This window comes from Anoplopoma fimbria, chromosome 3 (genome assembly GCF_027596085.1).
Source record: "Anoplopoma fimbria isolate UVic2021 breed Golden Eagle Sablefish chromosome 3, Afim_UVic_2022, whole genome shotgun sequence".
Lineage (NCBI taxonomy): Eukaryota > Metazoa > Chordata > Actinopteri > Perciformes > Anoplopomatidae > Anoplopoma > Anoplopoma fimbria.
Window position 1 is genome coordinate 3222532 of NC_072451.1, and position 16732 is coordinate 3239263.

Sequence of the window (16732 nt, forward strand, 5' to 3'; positions counted from 1 at the left end):
CAAATATCACAATTTTAATGCTTTTTTGTTTCTTTTTCTGACTGAAGCCTTCCTGGCACATGATATGTTCAAGGGCAGTCAGAAAGATGGGAATCTGACAATACTGAACGTTTTTTACAGCTTCTGGCAGGTTAACCGGTGTAGTTTTGTTTGTAGGTTTGTTTAAAGACAGAATGATTTTTAATCCTGCTGGACAGTTTTGGGGTTTAGAGGGTTTGAAATAATAATGCACTGATCCGTACTGCATATAAAGTATGTGACTGATTCACATTAAATAAGACATCTTTGTCCCTGATCCTAATCAGCTCCACAGTGAGGTTCACAGATTTTAAATTTATCAAAAAATCCCCTTTAGATATCCTTTGATCTTCCATAAAGGTCTTTACTCTGTGACTGTTTTGACATCCTCTTGTCCCCAAAGGATTGATCAAAGTCTCCTGTCCACGTATTCAGGATACCTCGACAACCCCAAACACAACAGTTCCCACAGAGTCAAACACTGAGATGTACCCTCGCATCCGCCGTCCGCTAAATATGGGAGCCAAATGTTATCATTTCTGACATGTAAAAATAACTGTGTTATTGAAGTCAGGGCGAAGAGAACGTCTTGGTCTGTCTGATGGAACAATGGAGCGACGGAGGATGTGAAAGTCGTCCAGCTAAAACTCAAAGAGGAAGGATGTGAGGAAGGAAAGCGGTGGACGGAGGATGGAGATAGTAACAGAGTGTGTGTGTGTGTGTGTGTGTGTGTGTGTGTGTGTGTGTGTGTGTGCTCAGATCCTCAGAGCTGCAGCCAAACCACCCAGGAGACTTGAAACTTGATCAAAGTGTTTGGCGCACTGATGGGAGAGCGATTAAACAAGCTTAAAACCAAGGCAGTTTATTCTAACGGCCAATCAGAAGCCTCGATTTAACCTTAGACAAGAAAAGGTGGCTACGTTTTTATAGATTTCTGTGTCCGTCAGCTTGTTGAGGAGATTTTCTGCCCCCTAGTGGCCAAAATTCAATCAGCGCAGCTTTAAAAAAAAGAAAAAAGACAAACTAACCAAAACACCATTTAAACCAGAGAGAACCAGCCAGGACCTACCTGATCAGGACACACTGGTTCTGCAGCCTCTTCCACAGCGAGCGGTAGCACTCGTTGGCGATGGCGAAGATGTGCGGGGAGATTTCGCCGAGGTGGTGTCGGCTGTACAGATCCACGGCCGGCCGGTCGTAGAGGCCGGCGAGAGACTGGTACGGGTTCACCGCCGCCAGGATGGAGCCGATGTACGTCTGAGGAGCAGAAGGGACGGCGTGTTAGAAATATAAACATGAACGTAAATATCAGTGTGAATACATCTCCATTATCAACGATGTAATGCTGTAATACAGGTGGGATGTTTGAAGCCTTTTAGCCACGTTAGCATGTCTTTTCTGAGACAAACAAACTAAGAAACTAACTAACTTCTAGAATAACACTTAAGATATTGTGCTAATGATATTACAGTGCAAACACGGCCACAAAATTTTGCAGCTGAGTGCAAATTTGAACTTTTATTGCATGTGATTATCCACACAGCAAAGTATAAAGGTTGCATTTGTTGGTAGAACAATGGCAGAGACAAAAAGACCAATGAGATGTTCAGACGGAGAGCTACAGGTCCTGACTGACGAAGAGCAGAAGCATTCCTCAAAACTTCAGGAAGAGAAACAGTGTTTGGGGATTTAAGATCCCAGTGGAGTTTTCAAAAGCACGTCTTCAGACTGTTAATGCATGAAATGAAGCAGAGGACGAAAAGAATAAATAGAATTCTAGCTGCTATGAACACTGGAAAGACTGAAGACCCGATACATGTGTTTCAGGTATCACCAACTCTACTTCTGATCTTTGTGTATTGGACTGTCTTTGCAGCGAGGCTCGTTTGCATAGAAACGGGACGAGTTTGCACCAAATGTCTGACTATTACCTCATTTGAACGTGTGCAAATAGCAGACGAGCACCATTTGCTCGGCAACACATTTAAAGGAGCATTTCACTCTTTTCTTTTTGTCTCGTTGATGAATGTGTGCGGTCGCAATAAGCCTCTTAATCCTTGTGTGTTAACCTCAAAACATCTAAGGTATGGACTGGAAGTGCAAGTTACAAACTACATTGAAATAAGCGATGATCAGAGGCAAACATCTCTGCTGCCTGTTGTTCCTCAGGTGGAAGCCAAAGGCTACACGTTAATCCAATTTCTCGGACAAAAGCACTGAGTCATAAAACCCTAATTGAGGACGCCAGCAAACATGAAGCAGCCGAACACGTGACGTTAGTAAAACAAAAAAAGTTCACCAGTTCTACTCGGCCGGTCGTGAACGCTCAGCAACACAACATCCAACACTATTTGACCTTTCGCTTTTCTCTCCTCACCACCTCACCTCAAACCAGCTTCATATTTCAAAAGTTCAAAGCACAACAAAACCAAACTTGCTGAAATAGAAACTTTTGAAGCCAGAATGCGTGTTGGCAGCCGCTCTGCTGCTGCGGTGGTGGTGACTAATGGATAAATAAAAAAGGCTGTGGGGGAAAAAAAAAAAAAAGTAAAGGCAGAACATCAGCATGTATTAGTGGGAAAACAACTGGATGTTCCTACCGCTTGCCTCGGAGTAAAAGGTTACAACAGCATCATCGGGTTGTGCAGAGAACAGTTGGAGAAGCATTAAGGTGATGCTGTCAAAACAGTAAATACTTAGAGAAGTAGTTAACAGGCTGGGAGAAGTTTTCCATCTCTCACTCATGCCAAGAAAAAACTATTTATAATTGGTTGTTACTTTAAAATAATAAGGTAATTCACTGTAATTCGTATTCAACGCACTCATTCGTGAGCAAAGACGTGCATGAAGTCAGGTGACGTAGTTTTAGGCACCACAAAGTGTGCAAAGGGAGGAGGCTGGGGTGAAAAAACATGTGACTTTCACCCAGGAGGACGCTGCTCTTAGCGTTCTTTTGTTACGTAACTTCTGTACCTAACTCCACGCCTGAACAACGTAACAAAGAAAACCATGGTCTTTTCCTAAACCAAACAAAGTAGTTAAGTTGCCTAAAAACCCCCAGAAAAACAGATGTAAATGTTTCTGGAAATTCGTAGGAGAACACATGAAAAGTCAAAAATAACTGTTCGTAGACATCATGCGAACTTTTGTCCGAGAAGCTACAGTAATTTCAAACTTTTTCAAAAATTTCAAGATTCATTTTTGGGGCATTTTGACCTATTTGAAAGACAGATAACGTATTTTGGAGGGAGAAAGAGGGAGATGTTTGATATGCAACATACCGGGGCGTTGTAGCCACTCGGCTAACAAGTCGCTCCATCACGCCTCTTCGTATAACTTTAAATACAGACAAAGATGACACATTGTTTTTCATCCCAGTTGTCTGAGGATGAGAAAACATTTTGTCTGTGCGTCAGTGAAAATGTGATTAGAGCGGCTGCTGCCTGGAGGAGCCGATGAAATGCATTTAGAAGAAAGAGACGGAGAGTGGAGGACATGTTGGTCTGCAGATCGTCTCCTCTCTTATCCTCTTCATCTCCAAAGAACCTCAGTGACCATAAAAACACCAGACGACATCTGAAAGCAAACAGGGCTGTCCGTCATGTTCATTTCAGGGTCTAGTTTAAATCCCACTGAGATGTATTTGACACCTTTCTGACGTTTCCCTGTTTATTTTCTTGCCTTAGTTAAGCCGATTTTTCTCTGCCTCTCTACAATAGCTGTCTGTTATCGTTTCATTACCTGTTAGTAAAAGTGCTATTCAGGTTTATTTTACGAGCGGAGCTTCAAAGTGTTTGAATCTTGCTCAAACAAGCAGATAAATTAAAAACACAGGACTCCTTTTCCTCATTAAAGGGATCAGTCACAAGAAGGTTTCCAAACACAGTGTAGTTTGGATGAATGGGGGGGGAGGAAAACACTAAACGAGATCTTTTTCCTACACAGTCTGCCATGCCTGAGGTGAAACCGTGTTCAGAGCTCTGAAGTGGAGAACTCAAATTACAGCCATTATGAGGATAATTGGGTTAATGGGCATGAAAAGAATACCAGCAATAAAATCACTCTGCTGGCTGCTGCAGAGAGCGATGTGTACGAGGAGCTACGCTGGGTGGAAATACTGACAGGGAGCTCCTCAGGAAGGATCTGACTGATTGTATATTCTCCAGAGATCAATCTTTGTGAAGATCACTCAGCTTTTTATCATCATGAATACCAGAAAAACATCAAACCTCTGGTAACTACTGCAGAGTCATTAAATGCAAATATTTGACATTTAAACCCTCTGAACCCTCAAACCCCCTGGCTGGTTTTAAAATTTGGAAAAAACGTTAAAACTACACCGTTTATCACAGCCAGAAGCACTAAAAACTGCCATCATCGTTTCCGAAGGTACTTGAACACATCATATGTAACGCTTCCGTCAGAAAAAGCAATCAAAACTAAGCTGAAAAATTTGATATTTCGTTAAAAAAATATATCTACACGTCACATTTTAAATCTCGCCCCCCCGAATATTTGGTTTACTCGAAACAGATCCTGTAAAAACATTACATTCTGCAGTCCTATATGCAACAAGAACTTGGAAACACTTGGAAACAAGTCGTATATATAGATTCCATTGTTTGCCAATTTTTGTAGACAAAGTTATCAAAGAAATTCAACTTTTTTTCTTTGTTTTTATGATTTATGGCTTTATAGCTGTGTAATACTTCACAAAATACATGTTTGAGTTATCTGTACTTATAACCATGATTGAGCTGTTTCTATATAGGTTCTATATTGTATATAACAGTGAAAAAAAAGGGCCACAGAGAGGAAAATGTGACAGGAGTAAAAAAACGCCCCGAAACTGGTACTATGAGAGCAGACACTAGTAGAAGCATCAGTAGTAGCCTGCAGTGCTAACAGAGGTAGTGTTACCAGCAGTGATGGATAGCGGTGGCAGTAATAAAAGCTCCATCAAAAACGAAAACGATTGCCGTCATGATCATTTTCCAGAGTTGTAAAATTGGATAAAAGCCTCTTCGTACAGCAGCTCACTCTGTTTTTAGACTTCACTTGATTTTTCAATACCATTTTCATATATGCAGCTTACTTGCTTCCATATTTATTCAGTTCATGACAAAGAAAGTCTGGAATAAAAATTCCCAAATAATCAAACAAGCAAAAATAACTAGTAGAAAAACAGAATATCACCATCCTTTAAATGATGTGTCCAACAGAACACCACGCGTTACAAATAATGCTAAAAAGAAAAAGCCATTAAAACCATCTCCTCACCATGAACCACTCCCCATAGATCAAACCTGTGTTTACACGTTTGAGCCTTCCCTTCCTGTGTTACATCCTGGTTAAACATCCTGCTTTAACTAAATATACATCGTATTACAGAAGCAGTGAAGCTCCTGACATGCTGCTTCAGGGTGTCTTTAAAAGACGCACATGTCTATAATGCATTCTAAACATACTTATATTGCTTTATAATCTGCTTAAGCACTGTATAACCATAGTTATGAGCATTCATTAATACTCATAATGCTTTATAACAATAATTATAACACATTATGAAGCATTTTATAATGTAAAGCATCATAAAATGTCATAAAAGGTGGTTAGTTGCTGATTCACTGATGTTGCAAAGATCATATTGTGTTATAACCCCATAGTTTCGGTACGCTATCATCTTTTTGAATGTGATTATAAGTAACTGTCATTGGTTATTGTTGCCTTGAGTGAAGTAAAAAACATTTTCAAAACGTTTTGTGTTGTTCTTGCATAGTTGTAATGATATTTTTTTACTTTACTTAAAGCTATAATCACATTATAATGATTTCAATGCATAATAAAAAGGTTATAATGTTTCCTTTATCGCCGGCCCTCCCACTAATCTCCCCTTCGCCATGTGAGCGGCCTACTGACTGACTGACCCACATTCAGCCGCGATGCAAATACATTTGAATGGCAGTTGAGGAGACGGTATTTACATGACAAATAAGGTCTCCGGACCATCCCGCCTGAGCAAATGAGCCAGATAAAAGGGGGACGGACGTTGTTATGGTGAAGTACAGTGGATCATAAATCAACATGAGTGTTATCTCTCCGACGGAGCAGAGTGTAAACACCAGCTCTCTGCTCAAGTGAACGAGACAGTTTATTGGCATTAAAGCAGAAATGTCCGTCTTCCTCCGGCAGAGTAAACAGTTTAGAATCGGACTGATCTCGTGTATCGCTCATCTCTGTGTGCAAACGTCTTAGCGGACGCTTATGTGGTGTCCTCTAATGTTTTGGGAGATTCACTTGAGGTCTTGTTTAAAGTATTTGGGGAAAAGTCGACCGTTTTTTGCACCTTGTGGCAGCCCTCCTCTGGATGTACAGTCAATTTGGTGTCCAACTTTTTAACAGCCACCATCTGGAGAAGTCATCTGCTGGAGAGAGTCTTTGAGATGTGTAGTATTTATTTCATTCCTTCTATTTTGTTTCATTTATTAGCCCTTTTGGATATTTCTCAAATTTTAAAATGGAGCTTGTAAAATGTCCATAAAGGTCCAATAAATAAAGTGAAACACTATATATGCACATGAAAAACTAACTTGAATCTATAAGGTGTGACCTGCTACCATGAACCTTCTACCCAAGACAAACATTTTGAAAGAAGTCCAAGTTCCTTCAGTAGTCCGGAGGTCAGTGTTGCTAAGAGTTGAGAAATAAAGAGAACGCTTTGGGTTAAGCCACGCCTCCCCTTAACCCCGATGAATTACAACCATTTGGACTCAATTAGATCCCCTGTCGCTCCGTTCCTGGTAACAGTTTCCACGGCAGCGCCCTGGCTGAGAGCTAATTGGCTGTGAGTTTCATCAGAAGCCCCCCTATTGGCTGACGTCCTCCGTGTGTGGTGTCAGCTACTCTAGAGTCATACCACAGAGGTGACGCAGTCAACCTGATACCCACATTTACATTGTTTGTTGGAGGTATTTAAACTGTGGTATCTATGACAGTGGACATACAGATGTACATGGTTCCAACAGTGTGATGCCGTCTGCTGGTATTTAGGACTTTAAAAAGGTCCAGTTTGGAGCATTTAGGGGGCCTTCTGGCAGGAATTGAATATTCATAAGTACGTTTTCTTATGTGTGTATTCACCTGAAAATGAGAATCATTGTGTTACTGCTAGCTCAGAATGAGCTGTTTATATCTACATACGGAGCAGTTCTTCCTCACAGAGTCCGCTATGTTCCTACAGAACAGACAAACCAAACAATGGCTATATAGCGTTGGTTCCGATGGGTTCCTTGTATGTGTAATGTACTTGGCAATAAACAGCTTCTGGTTCTGGTTCTGATTCTGATTCTTCCTGAAGGGCTGAGGTTCTACCCAGAACCATTTGCTTCTGAAGATCCTTTGTTTTTTTTTTCGCCAATTCTTTTGATAACCCTCGTAAGAACCCTTTTCATCCAAAGAACCCTTTTTGGACCAACGGTGTAAAAAGATCCCCAAAAACATAATGTAAACCAGGACTGCTGTGGATTGTGCTGCCTTATGAGGAACACTTGGTGGGTTCTAGTGGAAATCCTTGGTATATAAAGGGGTTCTTGGTAGAACCCACTGGGAGGGTTTTTGATGAAACCCTTAGAAGGTACAACATTTCTGTAACCATTACGTCATAGAAGCGTTCTCTGTAGAGCCTCTAATAGGGAGTTTTTGGGTGGCACCTTTCACACATGGTTCCATGTCTATGTAGATACAATGCTTTATAAAAGGTTCCACCAGGAACAAAAAAGGGGTTACCTATGGGGACAAGTTGAAGAACCCTTAATGGTTCTAGTTCCCAGCTTCATTTCTAAGCGTGTAGTGAGGAACTAGCACGTTTTCGTGTTTTCACTTCGGCCGCCGTAGTTCTCATACACGCTTGGAAAAGTTTCAGTTTGTTGCAATCTTCAACCTCACCGCTAGACGTCGCCAGTTTCTCCACATTCGACCTTTAAGTCATCAATAGCAAACAACATGTTTAATGGTGACCATATTCATGCCAAAGGTTGTATAAAATGAGCAACGCCTGGCGGCTCCAGACTATGAAGTCTCGTCTATTTGATTCCTTTAGAATCTAAAAGTAGAATAACAGAAGGGGACAATTAGGCCGAATGAGAACGTATAAGTATGCAGGGACTCTCATAAGAGGAAGGATTATGCTGAGGAATGCTTTTTTTCCACCATGAAATTTCATTGTTGGATTTGTTAAATTTAGAGTAAACTTTAAACTTTATACAACCAACAACTCACTTTGCTTTTTGACATCACATATCTTACTTTCGAGAGATAAATCCCAAATAGCAGTGTAACTGGATAAACTGACCTAAAGTGAATCTTTCGCTCTGTGACAGAGAACAATAACTGGAGCTAGAGAGACTTTGTGTTTACAGAAAGGCGTCAGTCAGTGCTGACGGTGGAACTGTAGAACAGAGGGAGGCATGCAGGGAGTCGGACCTGTCCAAAAAATAAGATCTCTCAGAGAGGGAGCCAGATAAATGTGCCGAGAGGGAAATGAAGACCAGATGGAGGAACAAGAAAAAAAACCTGGAGGATCAGAGCCAAAGCGCTCTGCAACCTGCCTGACTGACGGCAGGAAATGTAAAAGAGTGGAGTCAGAGTGGAGTGGGGGGTTGGGGGGGGAGTACATGCAGCAGTTAGTGAGTTACCGTGTCACCAGGACAAATTCCTTCATTGGTTGTACTTGGCGATTAAAGCGATCCTGATCCACAGTTCATGTTTAATATCGCTGTTGAAGGACGGAAACCAAACATCTGCTAAAGTGTGGTTGTTCAGGAGAAGAGAGCCTCATTCTCTAAGGGATGCTCGAGTTATTTTTGAAACTATGCAGTGGTAGTTTGGAAAGGTTTCCTGGCAACCTGAAGCCTTCTCAACATATAATGAAATGTAGAAAGTTTTGATTCTCTTTGGTTGGAAAAAATAAGTAATTTTAAAATTCTGTTTTAATTTCCCAACTGGAAGACAGATTGATCATACGGATGAGAGAAAATATGCTGAGTGAGGATATAATGCCGCAGCGTAGATGATGAATTCTGTCATGTTTCATACTGTGTGCGGGTTGTTTTATTCTATAAAGAACTTGTGTATTAGACTCAAGGTAAGGAACCAAACTTAAGGACAATTCAACTTTGATGATCACACTAAAAAAACTGTAAAACCAAACGAGCAAATTTCCAACAACCATCGATGTGGGAGCATCGTTTATAAAGCGGCCAGTAGAAACCAGTAGGCGACCTACTGTTCTAAAAAGTGGAGCCAATGGGGAGTCGCCTTTAAACCTGCATTCTCTCTCCTGTCCATCAGGGGGCGACTCCTCTGGTTGTATAGAAGTCTATGAGAAAATGACTCTACTTCTCTCTTGATTTATTCCCTCAGTAAACATTGTAAACATGAGTTTATGGTCTCAATTGTTGGTCTTCAAAAACCAAAATGCCCAAATCCAGGCTTCAAAATGGCATTCCATAAACCAATAGGTGACCTCACTGTCCACTTCTTATATATAGTCTATTGTAGAAATAAATAATCTTCTCAGTGGCGGCCATGTTTGTTACTGTCTTAAACCTGCAATAACAGAGTTTTTGGCCACTTGGGGGCAACAGAAACCAGTTGTGAACAAAACAATGACACATATAACTTGTAAGTTGCTTATTTACACTTCCAGCAACATGATGATTCATTAGTAGTCTTTGTGTTTGTGTCACCTGATGAATTTAAGTCCAAAATCCTCTGTTTTAGCTCCATTTTTGGTCTCCACCACATCCTGAGAGAAATGTCTGTCCTTTTAGCTGCTAAATGCTCCACTGTGTTCACCAGCTATAGTTTCTTACTGTTTCTGTCTGCTGTTTGCTGCTAAGCTGGTGGTGTAAGGTGCCTATTAACAGCAAAGTACATGACCAACGTGGACTGAATACGCTGACTGCACCTAATGTAGTAATCGTACACACATCAACCTGCAGGTCCAACACACACCCTAACCATCATAGCTGTAAAACTCACAGATCTTGCAACCAAAATGTAACAATCCGAGCCAAAAACCACATGTACAGCAGATTCCAGACAAATCTGATTCTTCTGTTAGTGAGATCACTTAACCACAGATGGGTGTATAAACTCTGACCATAATTAGGAGACCAAAAATGCTAAAAATGATGCTAAACACTTAAAAAAAAACCCCACAAAGTCTCAGTCTCAAACTAATACAGTTCTTTTTTTATTTCTAACATATTTCTAAAAAGAAAATCCATCTAAATGAAACCAAAAGGACAGTATCCACTAAATCTGGTCTCACAGGAAGTGAGATATTTGTATACATAGTCTAAAAGGAAATGACATCAGGAGAAGCGTGGAGCTCCGTTTGGCTGGAAGGCCGACTCTCCACATCTGACAGTAATCAGGACTCAGAGTTGGACGACAGCTTCGGCTAAAAGCTCTGAAAATGTAAATGCATCTTCCACACATGCACACGCTCTGCTTTTAATAAAGGAGCAAAGTGGGGTTGTGTTTCTCTCTGTGTGTATAAAGGAATGTGTGTGTGTGGTTGCATATATCTAAGATATCGACTGTGGGGAAAAGAAAGTGACATTTAAAATGAAAGATACATTTAAAGAACTTTAAATGCCTGCAGAAAACACTGCATTATCTGGATTTCTTTTTCAAATATTGGGATATGAATTCGGGGCAAAAACCCAAGCAGAATTTTATTTTACAACGTCAAACCGTTTATGTTTATTATCTGCCTGGAAATTCACAGCTCAGCAAAAAGCTGCTTTGTTCCAAGAGTAATTTGTCAGAAGCAAAGGATCAAAATGAAGAAATAAGCCGGTTACTCATTCGTTCCACCAATTGTTATCGTGTTTTCTACTTTCCAGGATTCTGGCGGCGTCCGTTACACCTCTCAGCTACGACTTGGGAGTCTGTGAACAGTGAAGCAGCAGCTGGCTGTTTCAGTCTGTCAGTGGGACCGCCAGCAGACACGGAGACTTATTCAAATAAGCAGAACGAGTCACGAGACCGACTCTCTGCTCTGCTCTGTGATGAAAGTGACCCAGTTGGCGAAGTCATCGATCAGAGAGCTGGAAGGAGGAGGGACGGCGAGCCGGATCCAGCAGTTCGTTCTGGATTTCCCCAAACCCTCCGCTATCTCTGCTAATCTGAGCTCTGGCATCTTCATTCTTTGTCCAACAAGAACTCATTTGTTCCAAAATGACTCGTGTTTTCATCTGACACTTTGGTTTCAGTTTTGTTAAGCTACTTGTTCTCCCAGCATCAGTGAGATGGCTTCATTTTGGTCTGAATGCAGCCTTAGTGCTGTAAATTGAGACAAATTATCCATAAAAGTCATAAACCATACAATATATTCGGGTATAATATATATATATTTATATATACACTGTATATAAAATATGAGACACAAAATGTTCCATCGGTAGGAATAAAAAGTTCTTGATTTAGAAGACCCCCTGCTGGGAAGAGAGAGAGGAGAGGTGTTGACACGTGAATGACTTCTGTTCGTGTGTGTGTGTGTGTGTGTGTGTGTGTGTGTGTGTGTGTGTGTGTGTGTGTGTGGAGATGAGGGGGAGTTGAGAGTAAAATATTGATGGGGGGGGCAGACAAAGAAAAAAGAGAACAGCATGTGATAGAAAAATGGGAGAATGTGTATGTCAGTGTGTTTGTATGAGAGAGGGACAGTATCAGGGTTTAGAGCAAGTCAGAGATTCCTGAGAAAGACAGTGTGTGTGTGTGTGTGTGTGTGTGTGTGTGTGTGTGTGTGTGTGTGTGTGTGTGTGTGTGTGTGTGTGTGTGTGTGTGTGTGTGTGTGTGTAACAGTGTCTAGCTGATTGTAACCAGCTGTGCAGTCCACTGGTGGCCTCTCTCGTCTCCTCTGCAGATTCCAGTGGAGCGCTAATGCTAAAGAAAAGTAAAGCTAGTTAGCTTCACAGTTTAGCAAAAAGTTAAATACCTGCAGGAACCGGCTTAACTAAACTCTGTTTTCAGTCTGGACATACTAAAGATTTATACCAAACTTTGTTAAACACAAAGGCATGTATTGACAGACTTGTTTAAATGTTAAAATGTAACGTTTAAGACATAAAAAAAAAATGAAATTCTACCTCATTTTCACTTATTGTGCTTTTCTTTTTCATTCTGTGATTGCCAACACTTTTGTAACTCGTGCAGCTTGGATTAGACCATCATAGAAACTAAATTGCAATATTTTGCAGTCCGTCAAATACTAAAATATATGACCGTCTGTCTGCAGGATTTTTTTCCTAGGAACAAAGTTGCTCCAATGTAAAAACGGTCATAAAAATATCAATGTCATTCAAATGTTTTAAGTCAAAGCCATGGGATATAAAAAGGTTTAATATATATCAATAAATATAAATACATGATATGATGAACAGAAACATACTTAACCAATTTGTGTAATCAGTTAGCTTGACCCGTTCCAAATATTGTTTTTAGCTGAAATGACCCGTCTCATGAGAATAAATATAACATAAACAATAGTTTCCAACCGACTTCGGCCACGGCTTCAATGCTTGATTAAACTTTCTCACGTTTAATTCTTCTCCAAAGCACTTAACAGTACGTTTAACAGTATAATTAGCTAGTATCTTCAATCACAAATATTTGAAGTAAGTACTCAAAACTTGAGTTGCCCAGAGATTATTAAATCTTCTAAAGACACAAACATAAAAGCTGCAAAGAGAGAAAGAACTGATGTGTTGGTTGAACTCATTAATTCCCTCAGAAGTCAGCAGGGGTGCTTTCAGGAATTTCGGGGGCCCCCTGACAGGTTATGACATGGGGCCCCTCCACTCCGATGCATTTGATTTCATGCACCAGTCCGTCTCCTCACCTTTTTCTGCCCTTTTTTACCCCCCGGGGACTTTTCTGGGAACTCAGGAGCTCAGGAACTTTACCTGCCTTTTCGCCCACAAAGTTCTTGACAGTGAAATATTAACTCTCCATATTACCGCCCACCCAAAGAGATGATACACACACTGAGGCGTAATGATCTGCAGCCTTTTCATAGAAATGTCTCTTTTATGAATCCACGACCAAACTGTTCTGACAAAGACATTTGGATACGACAATGTGTTGATAAAAATAAATCACTTTTCTGGAGTCATTCGAAAGCTAAAATAAACGTTTTTTTCTGGAAGATCTCAGCCGTCAACACTCGTGTCCAGAAGTAAGAATAGATGTCTGGCAGGGACGTAGTGGCGGAGCTTTCCATTTTTCATCAAGGACAGCGGAGAATGTAGAGTGAGCAGAAAATTGACAAACTCCAGACACAAAGCATCCGATGGTCCACGAGCAGTAAATTACTGGATGTGGCATTCAGTGTTTGATTTATAAGTTGACTCTAGTTTGGACCCAGTTATTAAAGTATCAGTAGAGTTAAAAGTAGAGTCAATAACAGAAGTTGTGGTGTTCGTATAAAAGGTCAGTTGAATGAGAAGCAGCAAAATTGTTGCTTTAATTCTGCTCCCTCCGTATGAACATGGACGGAACAGTGTAATGTAATAAAGAACTGCAAAAGGGATGAAGTGTCTGTCAGTCCTGCCTGCAGCAGACGAGTCTATGCAATGAAGGTAGAGTCAATACATTCAAAGAGTAAGAGTACAGGAGGCAGTCTGGGTAATATTTCTAACATGTGCAAAGACTTACATTGGGTTTTTCCATTTCTGATAATGTAAACCTACTCTTGTGTTACCTTTTTCAGTAGTAACAAGTTACTTTTCTTGGTTGTAACACTGTAAAGTAACAAGTATATTTTTCACATTAGAAATTCTGGAACGTAACGCTGTAACAAGTTTATTTATGTCAGTAACGCTGTTACGCAACAAGTTACTTTTCTCAGTAGTAATGCTTTTACGGAACAAGTATCTTTTTCTCAGTAGAAATGCTGTAACGTAACATGTTACCTTTCTCAGTGGTAACACTGTAACTTAATGAGTATCTGTTTCTCAGTAGAAATGCTGTAACGTAACATGTTACCTTTCTCAATAGCAACGCTGTAACAAGTCACTTTTCTTATTAGTAACGGTCTAACGAGTTACTTTTCTCAGTAACGCTGTAACGTTACAACTTCTTCCTTTATGGCAGTAACGTTGTCGTGTAACACGTTGCTTTTTAAAGTAACATTACCCATTTACTGATCATGAGCCATAGGTAGCTCATGAGCTTACCTGAGACCCTCTGAGCCACCGTTTTAAATATCATTTGAACCTGTTGTTGGCTCTATGGCTCAAAGCTCTTCCCCTCAGGTTTACCACGGCCCAATTCATCAAAACTCCTTCCTCTAATTTTCTCCCTCTGCAGCTTCTGGACCCGAGAGAGAGAGAAAAAAAAACCAGCCCAGTCAGAGTGGAGAACGGGCGTCTGTGATGAATTGATTGGATAATTTCGACCATACGGGAGCATTCAAATGTGATTAAAGTAACGAGATGGTATTTGTCAAAGGTTACTGCGGAGACTGCGTTCAGGAAAACACAAGGCTGCCTTTGTCGTCGGCTTGTTTATCTGGAGAAAGTGCTGGGTCAGGTTTGTTTACCAGTCCATAAACACAGAACCAGACAGTAATGGTTGAGAGCTGATTGTCCTACATGTTCCTTTGTTTCTTAGGCCATACTGTAGACCTGCATAGGTTCCTTTACTCTGACCGGGCCCAGCAGGAACAGAGCTGCTTTGTTTGCTCATTAGCTCGCTGTGTAAAGCAGGACAGCGTGGAATACATTACTCTACATTCAATTACTTTGTCAGCAAAGACTCTACTACAACTATTCAACTATTACTGCTGCTCAGACTTTTATTTTCCCATCGATGCCCCAACAAAGAAAACCCAAACCTAGGAAAGGCTTGTTTGTGCTGAATCTAACCAGACCTTAACCAAAGGATTGTCACATAATAAAACTCATACAAACAAATGAAGTCTGGCTTCAGATGAGAAGACATGGATATGGACAAATAACATATTTTGTTGTTTCGTTTGGAGGATTTGTAGTTCCATTTTGCCGCTGCAAAATGCAATGCAAATGTCTGCTTTAACTATCAACATATTTAACATACAAGGACTACAGGCTTGGGTACCTGGACCATGAGAATAAACTACATCAAAAAGTATTTTTTCTCAAAACAACATAAGTTATAGAATAAATGTAATTTGGAAAAACTGATTATAGTAGTCACCTTGTTTTGTACACTGTTGTTTTGAAGTGTTGAGTTCGGCATTTTGGACGTCGCCATCTTGTTTATTTGCAACCAGAAGTGACACAAGAGGGTGGAGCTAAGTGCAACCAAACGCTGAATAAGACTTTTTTTCAGCAACCCAAATGTTACAATCAACTTTCATGAACTGAAAACCAACAGAAAAAGGGTTTAAGCTGTAAGAAAAAACACACAACCAGACAACGCCGTGGTGTCGCCCCCTGATGGAGGTTTAAGGCACTTCAGCATTGGCTTCACTTTTCTGAACCGGATGTCGCCACCTGTTCCTGATAGGATGTGATACTTTGATTTAGGCCCCGATCAATAGTCCCATCTATTAAAACTACATCGGCAGAACTAAAAGCTTTTGACTGGGTTCCCCTGGAACCGTTATACATTGGTATTTAAAAAGCACTAATCGGAATAGAAACAGAAAACAAAGATATTAAACCATAAGGAACACATTATTTGACCAAAATAGCCCATGAGTCCATCAGTACTATCAAACCCCTGTGGGTCTTTGGAGACACAACAGGCTTTCACAACTTTTTCCACATTCGCAGTAGAACTCCCTAACACCTGGAAACACACTTTGATGTGCATCTATGCAGAGTTCCCCTTTATATTATTATATGGACAAACATCTTCAAAATCATGTTTCAGCTTGTTTGAAAGAGACACAAAGTCTAACAAAGCACATCTCAAATAGAATGAACCAATATGATCACACACAGCACAGAGACAAACAGTCCTTTTTAGATCCACTGTGGTTTCCCTCCAAAGCTAACATGCTCTTAACTGTCCTGTCTCACAGCTTGGACGACATGGCCGCTATCTGATCCGAGCCAGGACCCGTTGACTTGCGCCAAAACTCCCAGTGAGGCCACCGCCAGATTACCAGTCTCTAAAAACAGCGTCAAACCAAACCAAACAAAACCCAAAACTCGAGTCATCCTTTCTCTAACTTGGCAACCTGTTGCTCTTGGCTGCCAAACAAGGAGCTCCGTTCAGCGCCGTCCAGGGTTTAACAACCTGGAACCAAAGAGGCTGAAAGATCTCTCTACTTGTTTGGGTTTTAACACCTGTTACTTCTCATCACCTGGTCGACATGGTAGTCGTGGAAACATCAGAGACAAGCTGTACTTCAACAATACTTTAAACCTTCCAAAAACATGGTGGAACAGTGAAAGTTTTTCCACATTTCTGATTTGTTTTCTCTGATTACAATAAAGTTACGAGAACAGCTAAACTGCAGTTGTTATATTTGCAGCCACATAACAGTAATGTATGATGTTTAACACTTCTGTTTATGTACTTTTGTTCCTTAAAACACCTGAAAACACTTCAGACCTCACAAGTCAACCACCTGCATAAATATGATGTTCTTTAAGAAAAACACATTTTTGGAAAATAAGATTTCAACTGCACTAAGGGATTCAAACAAAACAATTAA

General features: G+C 40.5%; 1 protein-coding gene across 1 annotated transcript in view; it reads right to left on the reverse strand.

The window, feature by feature from the left end:
- Positions 1-16732, reverse strand: part of myo10 (myosin X) — a 151230-nt gene that overhangs the window by 81916 nt on the left and 52582 nt on the right. Inside the window, exon 4 of the mRNA XM_054624356.1 lies at positions 1088-1275. Coding sequence (XP_054480331.1) covers positions 1088-1275 — 188 coding nt within the window. The remainder of the gene's footprint in view (positions 1-1087; positions 1276-16732) is intronic.